Source organism: Macaca thibetana, chromosome 1 (assembly GCF_024542745.1).
Source record: "Macaca thibetana thibetana isolate TM-01 chromosome 1, ASM2454274v1, whole genome shotgun sequence".
NCBI lineage: Eukaryota > Metazoa > Chordata > Mammalia > Primates > Cercopithecidae > Macaca > Macaca thibetana.
Genome location: NC_065578.1, coordinates 119,285,616 through 119,303,726, shown reverse-complemented (window position 1 = coordinate 119,303,726; position 18,111 = coordinate 119,285,616). Strand labels below are relative to the sequence as shown.

Here is an 18,111-nt window from a genome sequence, read left to right as displayed (position 1 = left end):
GAAGGGTCTGGCTGGTTCTTAATTCTCAGAGCTCGTTTGAATCCTGAGGTTAACTTCTTGCCTTCTAGAACTTGTCCTGTGTTTGGCTGAACTTTGTGAACCTTTCAGAAAGTAGGTCTTTATTGAGCACATACTCTATGCAAGGCAAAGAACCAACTACTGTGGAGTTTACAAACATCAATAAGGGGTAAGAAATGACTCTTGTCACATGGTTTACAGTCCAGCTGTGTAGGCCACCACAGTTCATATCTTTCAGGCTAGGGCCTGGATGAGATGAAAGTGGACTCAAAATTAATCCCATGCGCTCTACTTTCCCATTTCCCTGTGCTTTATCTCTGTTTTAGTTATGTTATTTGTATGTTGGCTTCCCTCAATGCTCTGTGATCTCCAAAGAACAGGGGCTGGGTTTTATTTATTTCTGCATTGCAGCAGAGCCTAGTCTGTGCTTTGTAGAGAACAGGCTCTGAAAAATATTTTAAATTAAAAGAATGTATTCACTTGTTTATGTTTCCCAGTTACAGTGGGTCAGCTTGTTCTGTACTAACATGGAAGTGACAGGAAGCTGGTGTCCCTCTATGCAGAGGTCCCCATGCTAAATATCATCTTGGATGTGCTTCACACTGTTGCACAAAGGGGCAGTGGAGTAAGACTGAGTAAGAGGACAGAAATAGTGGGGGGTTTGTCTCAGCTCACTAATTACTTATTTAACCTTGGGCAAGATACTTAAAGCTCTATCTCAGTTTCTTCATCTGCGAAATGGGGATAATAATGACTGGGGTGCCTATTTCCCACGATTGTTTTGAGGATCAAATGAGATAATATACTTAAAAGTGTTTCTGGAACGTCTAAATCACTGCACAACTGCAAGGCATTATTAAAAGAAATCTTCCTTTTAATTCCTGCTTCCACAAACATCTCATCACATATCCTTGGGTTCCTGGGTTACATGGAGAGATTCGTGGTGTAGCTCAATCTGTGCGTCCTAGCTACCCCAGAATCTCTTCTTCAACTTCTCCAACACAGTAAGACATTCTTCCAGTCTTGCATAGCTCCCCAGTTTATATAGATATATATGTTCCTCATTCAGCATTTATGTAAAACGTATATTATTGAGCACTTACGTGATAGAAACTGGGGCGAAACAGAAAATAAGACAGAGCCCCTGCCTGTGCGAGTTTTTTACAGCTTATTGGCTCTGAGAGGACAGACATGAGAACAAATAAGTGCCCAATTCTGCATTTATTTTGGAAGGTAGTTTTATGTAAGTTTAAATTAGTAAAGATATAGATGTACATTTTTAGTTTTGATTAAAACTAAAACAATTGGTAGCCCTTATTCATATTTTTCTATCATTAAAACTTATTTTTAAAACATGTCTTCAGTCATATTTTTCCCTTACTTCCATTCATACTATTTACTCTTTACTTCTCTTGTCCTTACCAGAATGTATGCAGTAAGTTTCATATTGTAACACATTTAACAAAAGTTATATGTGAACATAATAGCTGCTTTCTTTAAAACGGTTACTTTGAGAAACTGCATACCTATTTTTTTTCTTTTTTTTGAGACAGAGTTTTGCTCTTGTTGCCCAGGCTGGAGTACAGTGGCACGATCTTGGCTCACTGCAACCTCTGCCTCCTGGGTTCAAGCAATTCTCCTGCCTCAGTCTCCCGAGTAGTTGGGATTACAGGTGCCCACCACCATGCCCGGCTCATTTTTTTGTATTTTTAGTAGAGATGGGGTTTCACCATGTTGGCCACGCTGGTCTCGAACTCCTGACCTCAGGTATCTGCCTGCCAAAGTGCTGGGATTACGACATGAGCCACCACACCTGGCCTGCACATTTATTTTAATAATGTTGTCACAGCTACAGTCACTTCTAGAGTTGCTCTTTGGGGATAACTATCTTATATTCTTCTGAATATATTTTAATAGTGACAAAACTTATCTTTGCAAGTGATTTTTAAAATTTGTATGCAGCCAAGTCACTATGAATTATCTTTAGTGAGTAAAGAGGAAGATCAAACTGGTAACACTGTGGGTAAACAACTGAAAAATAGTGTTATCTTTCTCTGAACATATTTGCACAACAGAAATTCCAAAAATGTTTTGACTACGCTATTTTTGAAAAGAGTTTCTAGTATTCCAATGTGACCACTTTCACTAACAGTACTTGCTTACCGTAAGTGCCTGCTAACATACAGTTTTGGAACTTCATAGGTCTATGCCCATACTGATTTGCACTTGCTTAGTGTTGTTTTACATTCTAGTTCAACATCTATTATGTGATAGACACTGGGGATGAATAGGCTGTGGTCCTTGCCCATGAGGACCTCAAAATGTAGTTGAGAACACAGAAATACAAAGTGTCCTGTGTGAAAAATAAATATCGGTGTAAGATAAAGAAGTGGCAGTGGAAGACAGTGGAGGGACTGTCAGGAGTAGGAATTTATTGCGATGTCGGCAAAGCCTTCTTTGGACTGAAGGATGAATTATGATTCGAAGTTCATTACGAGGAGGAGGGAAGGGGACTACAGGAGTCATTCCAAGCCAAAGGAACAGAAGGTACTGGGACAGCAACAGCAAGATATGTTTGGGGGAATCTCAAGTTAGTCAATACTGTTATTGTGTGAAGTTCACAACAGGGGCAGGGAGGACAGGAGATGGGGCCCAATGACGAAAAGGCCTTGTATGTACCATTTTTAGAAGTTTGAATTTTACCCTATAGGAGTCAGGGTAGGATTTCCCATCCCAACAGGATTGTAAACTCCCACATCCAATTAGTCACATCCCCACTTTTTTTTTTCTTTTTCTTTAACATTGTCTCAGATCCATTCCTTCTGAAATCTACCTCATTAGTTCAGGTCTTCTTAAATTTGTGCCTGGACTGTTTCACTAACTCTTGACTGGTCCTGGGGCTCCAGTTCACCTCTTGCTCCCAACAATCAATTTTGTACAGGATTATCAGAGCAATCTTCCTTTCCATCAGTCTCAACTCTGTTTAAAAACTTTCAATAGTTTTCTGTGACCTAAGAGGTAGCTGCCTCCCCACCCTTTCAGCTTGCCATTCAAGGCTGCATAATTTGGTTCCAATCCCCTTTCCCTCCTTGACTCCTCTCACTGCTAACAGAGCCAGAACTCGTTTACTTACTCTTTTGACTGTACCTTTGCTTTCATGAGGGCTCTTTCCTGGAATGATATGTCCATACAACTATTGCTGTTGTTCTTACTTTTAGCTCTTTTCTTAGTAGCCCATTTGTACCCAGGCTTGATCACACACCCTACTCTCCTGCCCTGCAAGTAACTACTATTCTGGTTATAGTCTCTTAATATCTATATCTATATACATGCATCCACAGATAATGTGTAGTATTGTTTTGAAAACAATATGCATAAATGGTATACTTTGTCTCCCTCTGCGATTAGTTTTGTCACTATCATCTAGTTTTTAAGCTTTACCCCTATTGACATAAATATAGTCTTTTCAGTTAGTGTGTTGCATTTCATTTTATAAATGTACCTTACATCATTCATCCATTCCTCTTTGGGTGGATATTTATGTTGTTTTCAAGGTTTTGCTATTACAGTGTTACAATGAATATCCTTAGCTTAGCTGGTCTGGTCTTATACAAATTTTACTGACCTTTCAAGATCCTGCTTTCATCCCAGCTCCTATGTGAAAGCCTTCCCTGAATCCCCCAGCCCACAGCGGCAAAGTCTTGGTCCTCAAAGTTGCTTGTGCATCTTTGGTATCATTCCACTGCCAAACACACAGCTACGCAAAGTAAGGCAATTAAGAAATACTTGCTACACGGATGAACAAATGAATGAATGAATGGGGCAGCACCACTCCATGATGGCTCTATTCCTTTTTAATGGACTTTGGCGCCTTGGCCCCCTTTTCTTCTTTGACAGCACTGGTCCTACTCCAGCGCATTCCTCTAGCTAGCAAAGCAGTGTGTGGATGTGTGGGTGTAGGGGGCGATACAGACCTCACTGGATGAGGGCCGCCTCTCTCCCTGCAAGTTCACGATCCCGGCAAACTCCAGTGCTTGAAGTTCAGAGCCCTACCCCACTCCCCTCCGCCCCAACGCCCCTTCGGCACGGGCCCGGCCAGCGAGGCGCTGCAGCCCTGATCGAGTGAAGGCGCTGCGGCCCCCGGGGCGGCTGGAGAAGGATGCGGCCGGCACCGATGACTCGTAGTAGATCCCTCCGCGCGGAGCTCGGGCCGGCGCTTCTTCCTGCGGGAAACCCCTGGGTGCCCAAGGCGGCGGGGCCGAGGCCGCGGCGACAGTGGGGCGGGGCTTGCGGTGGGAGGAGGCGGCTGAGGCGGAAGGACACACGAGGCTGCTTCGCTGCACACCCGAGAAAGTTTCAGCCAAACTTCGGGCGGCGGCTGAGGCGGCGGCGGAGGAGAGGCGGACTCGGGGCGCGGGGAGTCGAGGCATTTGCGCCGGGACTTCGGAGCGTAGCGCCAGGGCCTGAGCCTTTGAAGCAGGAGGTGGGGAGGAGAGAGTGGGGCTCCTCTGTTGGGACCCCCTCCCCATGTGGATCTGCCCAGGCGGCGGCGGCGGAGGAGGAGGCGACCGAGAAGATGCCCGCCCTGCGCCCCGCTCTGCTGTGGGCGCTGCTGGCGCTCTGGTTGTGCCGCGCGGCCCCCGCGCGTGGTGAGTATCGGGCTGAGGGGCGCTGTCCGCGGCGCCCGGGGCCGCCACCTAGGGCGACCCTTCTCCCCCTCGGTCCTCCTCTCTGTGGGAAGGCCAGGCTCGGCCGTCGGCGCAGAGCGAGGCCACTCGCTGGGTTCCCGAAAGTTTGGACATCGCCGGGGGCCCCTCCCGTGGCGCCCCCGCCAACCCCCGGGGTTCCCCGCCGCCTCTGCTCCCCGCGGCCCGGGACCCCTCACACGCCTCCTCGGCCGGAGGGAGGCCGGCAGCAAGTCTCAGAAACTCCCTTTTCCTAGTGTCAGGGTGCGGAGAGGTGGGCAGTTTTGCCCTTCAGGTTCCGCGTTTCCTGGGGTCGAGCGAGAGCCGACGGCGGGCCTCGGAGGGGCTGAGCGAAGGAATGCCAGATTCTGGCGTGGAGAGCGGGGGCAGGGCCGCCAAGCCAAACGGCCTGCACCTTCGCAGGCAGCCTCGGCTTTGCCGGGGGGCGGCACACGGGCCGGGTGTGTGGGCTTGGTTTGGATGGGGACTGGGTTTTGCGGCGCGCCTGAGTTTTGACACTCCGATCCCACCGAAAGTCCGGAGGAGCCGGGTGTACTGCTCGTGTCTTTGAAAGGTGGAGGCAGGAGAAGTAGGGCAACTGGTGTGGCTGCATGCTGAGGCACATGATTTAAAAATCTCAACTGCTGTTATTCTTTCCGAGGCGCGGAGCTCTGCTGCTCTTTCAGGCTGTGTCCAGACACAGGAATGTGGTGTGACGATCACCAATTCCTCCAACCTGGCAGCAGCATTTGCTGCTCCTTTGGCATGGCTGGGGGTGGGGCACGGGCGGGTGAGGAAAAGTGGATACGTTAATTCAAAGGGCTTCCTTAGAAAGCTTCTTTATGGTTGGATGTTTCTAACACGGTTGGACCAAGGAAAGGGAATCAAATCGTGTCTTCCCCATCCCACCCACACTTTTAGATTCTTCATTTCTTCAGACTCTATAGTGGAAGTAACTTGGGCTTTGGAGCCCTGCTTTGTAATCCTGGATTCAAATCTAGCTCTGCTGTATGAACTCACCAATAAAATAGGGATGAAATTATCCAGCTAATAGGATTAATTAAAATAATGTATATTAAACGGATGACACTCTAAAGGTGTTCATAAAGTCCTTTCAGGGCCGAGGCTGTGTTTTACTCTTTCTGAGATTGATGCTCCAGTGGGATGGTGTTTTGTGCATTTTTGTTGAACAGTAAGGAGCCCCTTCTTTTTCTGAGCCTAATCCGAACAAAGATTTTTACCTTCACCAAAAAACTAGTACGTGAACTACATCTTTTTTCAGATAAAAGGTTAGGAAGATGATGAGCTTCAGAAAAATATGGTCTTTGTTCATTGTTAACAGGCAGTCGACATGTCAATCGCAGATGTTTAAAAAGAGAACAAGGTTATTTATCACCTGAAAACAGTAGTGGGTTGTTCAGCACCAACTAGATACTTCTTGGAAAGTTCAAATTTCGTACACGTCTAGGTCACTAAGAATTTCAGAAGTGGACCAGGAGGCTTTGTAATGATGAAGCAGAGCTGTTGTTTCTGAAACATTTAATAAAGAGCATATGATGGTGTTTTTGCTTTTCCTGTTTCTTTGAGTGAAAGCTTTAAGTGTAGCTTTAGGATAGAGATGAGTATAATCAATGAGACAGTCTGAGGGTCATAATCCTTGGTCTGCCTTTAATTTGTTTTGATGAATAACTTAATCTTCATGATATGTAGTCTCCTCACCTATGAAGCAGGACTAAAGGAATAACCGGCTTTAGAGAGTTGTAGAGAATAATACATATGATTGTAAAGTGATTTGCAAAATTAAGTATTAAATAATCTGACTGATGTCAGAAATAGGATTACTCTGACACATAGGGCTTTTTTCATTCTAGGATCTCGGTGCATAAAACTATGCCCTCCACCTCTGCTGTGCTGAGGTGCTGTGATCATTAGCTAGCGTTTAGGTAGTCAAGTTGAGTGTTAGTCAAGTTGACTCAAAGGATAGGATTTGGATGTTTTGATTTTTAGACAGGTGTTCTTTAGATGCTAAACTAATGCAATAGAAGAGATTTAGAAGCCTGTTTCTTGGTACAAATCTTAAATCTTCTTAGAGTCTACAGTGAAGGCTTCTTGAATCCTCTTAATTTATTGTGTTTTGCAAGGTACCAATTATAGCACACCCTTCTAAACTTTTGAGTGTTCCTGTGTTTGGCTTGTGGCCAATTGTTAATTTAAACATCACGGAGTTTCTAAGGCAAGGAGATGTCAGCCCCTATGTCTGATTATCTAAACAGCTATCCAGGACCACCCTCTTGCTCCTTGTTTTCTTTTGCTTTGCAATGGGAAGTGACTCCGTGATTTTGCTGCCTGCTAGATCATTTCTCAGCTGAATTCTTCTCTTGCTTAAACAAAATCGGAGTAATTTTCTTTCAGATGGAGATGAATTTTAACCTAAAACTTTTTCCTTTCACTTTCTTGTTCTTTCTACATTATTATTATTCCTTATTTTGGTTTGGTGGTAGGGGGAGGAGAGTGATTATTCCTAGTCTCTCTTATTTTTCTGAATGTTTAGATTTAAAAGATATTTACCCATAACTTCTTGGGATCTCTCTGCTCCATTCCCACCCTACTGCCTTTCCTGTAGGCTTCTATGGCATAGAGGAGCAACTTTTGGTTCACCGGTATTGTAGTTGCTGACTTCAGGACCTTTAAAGAATGTTTAAATTCAGTGGGATATGCTTGGATGCTTCAGAGCAGCCTTACAATACATTTTAAAAATATCACACCCACAGAAATTCTATTTTACCCACAACATTTGCATTGATCTGGTTCCCACTCTGTGATGCCATTCCTAGTGATCCTCCTCCCTACCTCTTCCATTGTGGTAGAAAAAAGCTCTGTGTCCTGGCTACATCAAAATCTGTTGGGATGAATCTTGGACTCAGCACCCAGGGATTCTGATAAGGTAAGTTTGAGAATCCATATTTTTTCAATGTTTACAGGTGATTTTGACAAGTAACTTGGTTGCAACCCACTGATTCAGTAATTTTTTTTTTTTTTTTTTTTTTTTTTTTTTTACCTTCAGGTGTGTGTATGAGGTCTTTCTAAATTTAAGAAATTTCCGTAATGAATGTGACCTTAGTCATTCCAGTGTTTAATGCTTCTGACTGAAGGAATTTTAAAATTGCTAACATAAGAGCTATAGAATATAATGTCTTTCTTCTGTTTATCTGGGTGCAATGTGTCTGCATTGACTCTTTGGAAGGGCTTCATATATTTGCATGATATTATAAATTCTCCACCTCTCCTTTTCCCTTTTCTTCTGTTATCTCTTTTTTCTTGTGTCATTCATATATGTCATTTTTTGACCCTTTATCTGTATGTCTGCAATGATTTTAAAGTAAAAAACTGCAAGGCATGATTTGAATAAGCATATAATAAGAAATTTGACACCATTTTCTTTATATTGTGGTCACAGTCCATAGTTACATGCTTCCTTTCTTTTTTATTTTTTTTTGAGACGTAGTCTCGCTCTGTCGCCCAGGCTGGAGTGCAGTGTCCAGATCTCAGCTCACTGCAAGCTCCGCCTCCTGGGGTTACGCCATTCTCCTGCCTCAGCCTCCCGAGTAGCTGGGACTACAGGCGCCCGCCACCTCACCCAGCTAGTTTTTTGTATTTTTAGTAGAGATGGGGTTTCACCGTGTTTGCCGGGATGGTCTCGATCTCCTGACCTCGTGATCCGCCCATCTCGGCCTCCTAAAGTGCTGGGATTACAGGCTTGAGCCGCCGCGCCCGGCCACATGCTTCCTTTCTTGATGTCTCAGTCAGAATGCCTAAATCTGAACTATTAATTTTCCTTCTACCCTTTCCTGATTTTCCTGTTTTTGTTTTTCCCCCTTTCTCTGCTAATGACTTGAAACCAAAAGGTCTTCTTTTCTTTCTTTGTCAGTCTACCATATGCATAGTATTTTGGACAGATCACTGAACTAGGAGCCAGAAGACCAGAATTCTTTTCCAGGTCTGTTATTAATTGGTTTGGTGACCTTGTAGGAGAGCCACTGTTTTGGTACTTCATTTTCTAATGTACATTGTTCATGGTCACAGAGCCAATTAGAGTTGAGACTAGAATTCTGTCTTCTGGTGTCCAGTGCCTCATTGACTGTCCACACTGCTTCTATCTCATGTACAAATGAGCTTATGTACACAAAAACTCTTATAACATCCTCAAGTGCTTATTGTTAATGCGTACATAAGGAAGGAATCGTGTCTTTTCATTTATGTGTTTATTCTAATGCCCACACCCCTACACCTGTACCTGGCATGATGCCTTGGCATCTAATAGGCACACAATAAATATTTGTTCAGTCGGACAATTCCTTTTAGCCATTTTCTTATTTTGGACAACTGTGGTACTCCTAGATATTTTAAAAATAGTATTTGCAAGAGTCATGCTTACCTTACATTTGGGGAAAAACCAAATTTTTCCCTTCACCAGATGTTTCGTTTAAACTTGTAATTTTGAATTTCTTTGTGTGTGGGGTTTCTTTCTCTCTTTTTCTGATCACTTCTGCAATTTATAAAGGTCACTTTGACTTTGGAATCTCACTTCAAAGGCACTGCCATCCACCCCCTGCCTCTCACTCAAATTTGCTTCCACTGCTTCCTGTATTACTATATTACTAGGCCAGCAATTTCTATTATTTTGTCCAGAATAGCCACACCTTTTTGTAATTTCATCATTTTGGGTACTAGTCATTTTTGGAATACTATTTTTAAAATTAGAGTTAACTAGGTTTGTGTTTGTTTCGATAATTTTTTTTGAGATTATTTTCATTGAGTGGGATATTGCAAACTTGTACTGGACTGAGAATATGTACATTTAGTAAAGTATATTTGCTTTTTTTTCCCCACCAAGAGAGTCCCCTGAACACCCTACTGACAAAAACTAAAGGTGAAATATGATGAATAAATATTTGAGAGAATCACATAGTGTTGAATTGTCTCTGCCACAAGATTTTGCTCCTTAAGGGCCAGGACTGTGCTACATACATTTCTTCTCTGTGCTACAGAACTTGTCTGGCATGTGCCCCAAATTCAGAGTCAACTGAGCAGCAGGTCTTAGTCACAGCCTCTGTGACTCCTGCTTTCCCACCTTTAGAACATTCTACGGGAGAGGCTGATAGTGAGTTGGAGTGTGTTTCTATGTTCTTTTTTCCTTTGAAGGGATAGGATCAGTTGAAAGCTGACCCTACCCACAGACTTTTATGCTATCCGTTTTAATTAATTAAGGAGTGGCTGAAATTTTCCTCTTTGTTGACTTATGCATTGGCAGGAACTTTAAAATTCATCTAGTCTTTCTGTCCATCCCATGCTGGATCTGATGTTTACAACATTCTGGTCAAGAGGTACCATACTTTCTCTCTTCTTGAACATCTCTTTTGGTAGACAGCTCTGCCTCAGCAGTTTATTCCATGTTTGGCCAGCTCTAATTCTTAGAAAGATCTTATATTCAGCTGTAATCTGTCTCCTCATGACTTGTCCTCATTGACATCTACTCAGAAATTTGTCTCGGAGTCCTGAGACCTGTGCGGGTGATAGGGACCCAAAGAGGTGCTTATTTGTACACTTCACTGAACTGACATCCAACTCTCCATAAAAGGAGTCAAACCCAGTGAGGAGCATGAAGATGACCCCATCTTGGGTGATTGCTCAGGTAAAGCATCTTAGCCCTACTTGTTTCATATCTCTCTGCACAGGTGGGCACTGGTGGGAGAATAACATTTATCAAGCAGTGTTTCCCTAACCTCTCTTATGATAAGAATAGCTCAGGTGTTCTCATGGAGATTCTGATTCAGTGCATCTGGGATGACATCTGGGAATTTGTATGTTTAAGAAATAGCCAGGTGATTCTTACATTAGGAAAGTTTTAGAATCATTGCAGCGTGAATCTGGGAAATCAAGGTGTTTGGTTTTTTTTGTTTGTTTTTTGAGCGTATTAGAGACAGGTTGCTTTGACTGGATCCTGTGGTCATTTTTCCCCCTTGGAAATGCCTCCTACTTGCTGGCCTCGCTTAGTACAGAGAAGGAAGCTGCTATGGTATAAGGTTAGTAAAGTTGTTTGTTTTCTCTCAAAATAAATTTGTGAAATCCAGTGTTTTCAGACTTCTGTTAGTGTTGTATGGCTTTGTTGGAAGCCTCCTTATTTCTTATTCCTCCATTAGAATGTTACCTGAGATGATAGAATTCATAGGAGTTCCACAGCCTTTTTGGTGTCCACTAAAGAATTCTGTCCTCAGCTGTTGCAAATAGTGCTTCCTTTGAGGATTTCTGCTTCATTAGCTCATGAACACATATTTGGTGTCAGCAGTTTCCCTTAGATGTGTTAGGGTGAAGAGATATAAAGGTCACTCATTTCTGGCAGTCCTGCTTTTGGGGTGTCTGGGCTGCTGCAGCAAATGGAATAAGAAAAAATAAAGGAGGAATCTAGGGCCTGTTGAGCAGAACAAAACAATCTGCAAGAAGGGGCACAGGATTGCCCCTCTCACAAAGACACTTGATATTACTGTCCTTGATAGGAAGAAGGAAGTGGCTTCAGATCTGAAAGGATATGCTCATAGGCTTGAGACAGGACAAACTGCATCACTGGTAGTGGTAGGAGGTTTGCCATAGATCTGTTTTTTTCTCTTCTCTCTCCTTTTTGAGAGGAATGTTATCTGTATGGCAGAACATTGTGGCCTTAAAAAGGAGAGTAAAGCCAAGAAAGGGGGATGATAAAGCCATAGCTTGGAGTAAGAAAAGCAAAGGAATTATTGTATTTGTGTATGTAAATATATAGATTTCTAAGTAATTCACTGGTAGGATCACTAGCCCTTGGCTCTAAGATTTACTATCTTTGTAGCTCTGCTGTCTTAGTGGCATATTGGGGGAGCATTGTGGTGTGTTGTCACACTTAATTTGTGTGTTTCCCTTGGCATCATGTGGTAGCAAGTACAGGGTATTCTACTCTTCTAGATGTGTGGGAATCATTGACCAAGTAGAAAATATGGTCCTGCCCGCAAGGAGCTGACATCATCATGGAGACAAGACAGATAAGCACACAATTAGGAATATGAAATACAGCTATTTCATCATTTATCTATGTTCTCTGAAAGCAGTTTCCTGCAGTCAGGGTGACTCGGAGCTATAGGGTCTTGGGGGTAAACTTCAGGTCTTAATACCACCAGGGCAAGGCGACCTCCAGCTCACCCTTGCTGGGCTTGTCTGCTGTCGTGAGCTGTCTGCCATTTTCCTCTTTCTGAGTTGTAATTTAGAAGTATTAGAACTTGGCTTGGGGAAAAGACAAAAACCCCTTTGTCTGGTGAGGGTGTAAATATAAATTTGGCACATGTTGTGGTGTCTATTATGTCTGTTAGTGGGTTTGTGGCAAGAGAGAGTGCTGTGTTCTTAGTCCCGGATGCCAAGCCTGATCTAGGACAAGTTATGGTGGAAATTTCTTCGGCAGATACAGTTCTCAGTGACAGTGACTGAAGGAACTTCTCGTCACAGCCAGGCAGTGACTGAAGTGTGGTGTGGACACACCCAGAGTTGCTGCCTCAGGTGGCATTGATTAATCATACTAATATCTCCCTCACCCTTTTGTACTTGTCTTGGCAAAACCCTGTTCTACTAGCTCCCCAATAGTTTGGCCTTTACTAGATATGACTGAACCAGCTTTTGGGGGTTCACCTTAGTGTCCCTTGCCCCTCTTGCATTTCCAGCCAGCTGTGTCGCTCCAGCCATGGTACCCTGGGTCTTCTGGCCGGCAGTGAGGGGCCGGGTTTTTCTTCCCATTGAACTGAAGCACCTTTCCCTGGAGGCTTGCCTAGGGCAGTTTCTGGTCTCCGAGTCAGTTCCTTCTGCAGGATACTGGCAGCCGGCAGAACTCTGGGTTATTTGAATACATCAGCCAAACATCTTGCCAAGACGGACTCATTGTTGCACAAAGACAGGTTGGATCTATGGGGGTTGCAGAACCTGTTTCTGGGTTAAGAGTAGCTCTCTCACCCTTATATATGTTTATTCATATGATGAATGTATGTGTGTATTTTGTGAAGTAAGGGAAACATGATGATAATATTGTGGTTGGAGTTAGATATTGTATCCTAAATATGTTGTCTTTTAACAAATAGCATTCCTTTAAAGTACAGTTGTGCTTGCTGAATAAGGTGTTGTACAAGAAGCTATGGTTACATTCTAAAATAAACTGCCTTGTTCTGAGGCAGGCACATTTTAAAATTGTTGTTGGCAGCCGGGCGTGGTGGCTCAAGCCTGTAATCCTAGCACTTTGGGAGGCCAAGACGGGCGGATCACGAGGTCAGGAGATCGAGACCATCCTGGCTAACACGGTGAAACCCCGTCTCTACTAAAAAATACAAAAAAACTAGCCAGGCGAAGTGGTGGGCGCCTGTAGTCCCAGCTACTCGGGAGGCTGAGGCAGGAGAATGGCGTAAACCCAGGAGGCGGAGCTTGCAGTGAGCTGAGATCTGGCCACTGCACTCCAGCTTCAGTGACAGAGCCAGACTCCGTCTCAAAAAAAAAAAAAAAAAAAAAATGTTGTTGGCTTCTTTTTCATCTCTTTTTATTTTCATCTTTTTTTGTGAGAAGATTCGGGACGTTTTTAAGCCTCAAATATTTTCAATAATCTGTTTTAACTGGTACCTAGCAGGGAGAGGTTGTTCTATTGGTATACTTAACCAACATTCAAGTAAGAATAATTGAATACTGTTTACTCACTAATCTGTTGAGTTTCTAAGTATGAATAATCACAAAACTAGATAGTGCTGATATGTTAACTTCTCTAAATGGTAAATGTGGTAAGCAGCAAAGACATTTTTGTTTAATTCTCTCTTTCACATGCTTTGGTTCAGACACTGCCAAGACACATTGAAGTTTGAGGACATGTATAGTTTGATTATTACTTTTATTATATTTTTATTTGCTGTGAATATGGCTTTATTTATTTGCTAGATCTTCTTTAGTTAGAAACATTAAGGGCATTTACTTTATTACAACATTTAAAGCGCATTCTAATCTTCATGAGGATTTTTAGGGAAAAGACCATATCCTGAGAATCATGCAAGTCTTTGGCATTATGTTACTATTTAAAGTAAGTAACAATATGAGTGGCTCCTCTGACATGTTCTTTCTAAGAGAGTTAAGGAAAATGGTTTTAACTAAAAACAAACATTGAAACAGTTTAAGATAGGTTTACATAGCAACAGAATTATTCCTTCTGTTTATACATAATTAACTCATATTTATACTTTGTTGATTTTCTCTGGAACCTTTACAAGGTTTTTTTATTTTTGTAATATAAAAAGTAATTATGTTTGAAAAAGTAGTTAAGGATGTTTGAAGAATCTAGAAAAGCATAAATAAAATGTCCACAATCATGCTGCCGTTAATTTTTCGGTATACATCTTTGTTTCTTTTATCGTTAGATTTAGAAAAGCTGTTGATCTATTTTATATATATATATATATTTAGTTTATGAACAGACTTACATATGTGTGTGTGTGTGTCTATATATGTATACACATACACACACACACACACACACAATATACTATTGTCAACGCTGGGTTTTATTTTTAAAAATCTTTACCATTTGATAAGTGGTAAATATTACTTAATCTTAGTTTGCCTCTCTGATTACAGTGATATTGAATGTTTTTTCATATCAGTGGGGTTTGTATTGCTTTTTTTCTACTTATTTTGGTAAATTGTGTCTTATTCAATTATTTTGTTACTGATTTGAAAAAGCTCTTTAAATATTAAGGGTGTTAGTCTTTTGTCTTAAATATGTCACAATATGTATAGAAATAATTAGCAGTGTATAACATCAAATTGCTACCAATGTTGATATAAAAATTGTTCATTTCATAGGTTAATTTTTTTTTTATCCTTTGGTTTCTAATGATATTGGTTAATTCATTTGTTAACTGATATTTTCTGTAGCTACTTTAAAGTTCTTAACTGACTGTATTATAAATCAGCATGCTTTCAGCTGTATGTGTCCAGGAAATTTACATTTACTTTAATACTTAATAAAAAAATATGTTGGAGGAAAGCAGTGTATTCTGGAGTCAAATACATGATTTTGGGTGGGTGAGGGGTAATCTGCTACTGTCCTTCTTTTCTAGATAGCCAAGATTTTTGAAGCATTTAACATCCCTGAAAGGCAGGACTAATGCTATGTCTACCATGCACTGCTAATTCTGACACTTTGACCTAATGGATAAGCCAGTACAGTGGGTCTAGCCAGTTAGCTTGGTCAGAGAACAAGATGACTAAGATCCTCTCCCCTTTTCTTCACCAAATTGATTAGTTGTAGGACAGAACTGACTGAAGCAGCCTGTTGTTTTGGCAACCCATGGACACCACCTGTTTCTTCCATTCCTCCGTCCAGCCTCCCACTGCCCTAGTGCAGTGCTGTGTGCACAGTGGGTAGGAGATCAATGTTGTTGCTAAAGAATGTAGCAATAAAGAAGAGTAGATTGCTTTTTTTCCAAGCTTGTGTGTTTTTAAGGCACCCCACTGGTTTTGACATTCGTTGCTCCAGCTGAACTGCTCTATGCTGAAGCCCTGCAGGTCTCAAGTGTTTGGTTCAGAGTAATTTCAGGCCATATGAATGCTTTCTTAAGTATCATTGGAATTTACTGGACTGGCTGTCTGCCAGCTATTACCATATTTAGCATGAAGAGACCTGGGGAATGAGGACATTTCTGATCAACCAAGGAAGGAAACCTATTTGAAGGATTACAACTTTTTTTTTTTAAATGGGGTAGTTCAGAAAATGCCAGTTAGACTGAGACTCAAATTTGTGTCCACTGGTCTTTGTTTCTGTGCATCCTCCCAAAATTAATTTATGAATAGGAAAAGAGATTTGATAGTGAGGTTTTTTCTCACTCTGAAGTCTAATACTGTTTCTGGGAGGAAGTAAGAGAATTATTATGCCCAGACTTTGCACTGAGAGGCTTAACCAGCAGGTGAAGCTGTTGATTAAAAACATAGGTTGATGAGTAGTCTCATTTTTCTCCTTTGAAGCATTCAGAAATTTTCTGTTTTTTCCTGGTCTAAATTTATTTTGGCCCAGCCCTTGTCTCCACCCTACATTTCAAACCATTAGCCTTCCCTCTATGGCTCAACATTTCTCTGCCTCAGTTTTTTCCAGATGAAGATAGTGTTTGGAAGGACCAGTAAATACAATTAATATAAAAAATACTTTTATAGAATCAAACAACCTCCAACATTTCTGTGGAAATTTATAGTTTATAGAGTATTCTTACACAGTGGTTTCCTTTAATCCTCACAAACTTGGTGGAAATGGAGTCGCACAGGGGTTAGGTGACTTGTATACATTGTTTACGCCATACATAATAAGTGACAGAGCTGGTACTTAAACTTGTGGCTTGATTTTTCATTTTTTTTCTTTTTTTTTCTTCTTTTTTGAGACAGGGTTTTGCTCTTGTTCCCCAGACTGGAGTGCAGTGGCACAATCTCGGCTCATTGCAACCTCCACCTCCTGGGTTCAAGTGATTCTCCTGCCTCAGCCTTTCAAGTAGCTGGAATTACAGGCATGCACCACCATGCCTGGCTAGTTTTTTGTAGTTTTAGTAGAGACAGGTTTCTCCATGTTGGTCAGGCTGGTCTTGTACTCCCGACCTCAGGTGATCTGCCTGCCTCAGCCTCCCAAAGTGCTGGGATTACAGGCATGAGCCACCGTGCCTGGTCCTTGCAGCTTGATTTTTTAAACATCAGATTTTTTTTGTTTTTTGAGTTTTTACTATGTGTCTGTCATTCTGCTAGGGGCTTTGCAAATATTGCTTTATTTAATTCATATGGCTGTCCTTTGGGGTAGACAATATTTTTCTACATTACAGATAAGGAATTTGGAACTTAGGTTCACAGCTTTGGATGTTGGCCTATGGTAAGTGAGGGGTGTAGCCAGGATTCAAACCCCTGTCTGGCTGTAGGGCTGCTGCAGTAAATCATGGCGCTTTATGCACATTCATACACTTAACACTTTGCAACAACCTTAAGAGACAGGGGTAGGTATTTGGGGAAACTAGGGTTTCTAACATGCTCAGGATAATGCAATTAGTAAGTGGCTTAGTCGAGATTCAGAGCTAGATCTGTCTCCGTAACCCTCACTCATTCCAGGATACTGCAGATGCCTATTTTTATGATATGTATAAGTAAAAATTAATTCAACAAACTACCTTCTTTGAAGGGTCAACCAGTTAGGACTCTTTTGTATCTTCTGAATAAGTAAGAAATGGATGGACATTAACTGACCGATACATTGATGGCTCTTAACCTTCTATCAGTTGATTTCCGTTACCAGGACAGGCAAATATAATTTGGAGGTAAAAAAGGGGAGTTCCCATTAAGGATGAGTCTTTAAGCCAGAACGGGCCACAGTGACGAACTCTTCAGAGGACTGCTCTCCGGAGCGTTGGCCCTTCTCCTCTGGGTTCTGCTTGGGGACATTTCTGTTTGTATTTATGGAGACATCTTTTTGAAAGGCAGATGCCAGCTTTGGTGGGGAGAAGGCTGGAATACATACAAGCCTTGCTCTAAATTTACTAGCCCCTTGTTTTTGGGTTAGTTTCTAAAGCATGCTGTGCCTCAATTTTATTATTTTAAAAATAAAGATAGTAGCAGTATATTTTGGAGTTGTTATGAAGATAATGTCAGTTAATAAATGTTAGATTCATTGGACAGTACCAGGCACATAGTAAAAGTGCAGTAAATAGTAGTTATCGTTGGTAGTGGTGTTATTTTATGTTGCAGTATAGACTGGCTTCTTGGTACATTCACTTTTCTTTAATCAAAAGTGGATGAGTGATTGGGAACCTTCATGAGGAAATAGGAACATCATCTTTGCAGCATGTGGATTGTTCACTGGTTTCCTGTGATCTAATAAATATTTAAGGGTTTTGCATTTGAGTCTGTTCCCTTAATGAGGTTCACTTTCTGTTTGGGGAGATTATATCTACAGGCATACCTCATTTTATTGTGTGTTCCCTTTTATTGTGCTTCACAGATTTTGTTTTATTTTATTTTTTACAAATTGAAAGTTTGTTGTAACCCTATGTCGAGCAAATGTATCAGCACCATTTTTCCAACAGCATATACTCACTATATGTCCCTGTGTCAGTATTTCTTAGCAATAAAGTATTTTTAAACTCAGGTATATGCATTATGTTTTAGACATAATGGTGTTGCATGCTTAATGGACTACAGTATACTGTAAACATCGCTTTTGTATGCCCTTGGGAACCAAAAAATTTTTGACTTGCTTTATTGTACTGTTTGCTTTGTTGCGATGATCTGGAGCTGAAGCCACAATATCACAAAGGTATGCTTGTATTATGCAAATTGCATT

The 18,111-nt window shown here is 41.6% G+C and overlaps 1 protein-coding gene across 3 annotated transcripts in view; it reads left to right on the top strand.

Annotated features, from left to right (window-relative positions):
* NOTCH2 (notch receptor 2) overlaps positions 1–18,111 on the top strand; it is a 189,870-nt gene that overhangs the window by 26,650 nt on the left and 145,109 nt on the right. Inside the window, exon 1 of one of the 3 annotated variants that reach the window (XM_050749307.1) lies at positions 3,425–4,667. The exons of 1 other annotated variant lie outside the window; for it this stretch is intronic. In XM_050749307.1, the coding sequence (XP_050605264.1) occupies positions 4,178–4,667 (490 nt within the window). In that variant the 5' untranslated portion in view covers positions 3,425–4,177. Of the gene's footprint in view, positions 1–3,424; positions 4,668–18,111 lie in introns of those variants that run through there. One more of the 3 variants, XM_050749326.1, reaches the window with a different exon arrangement.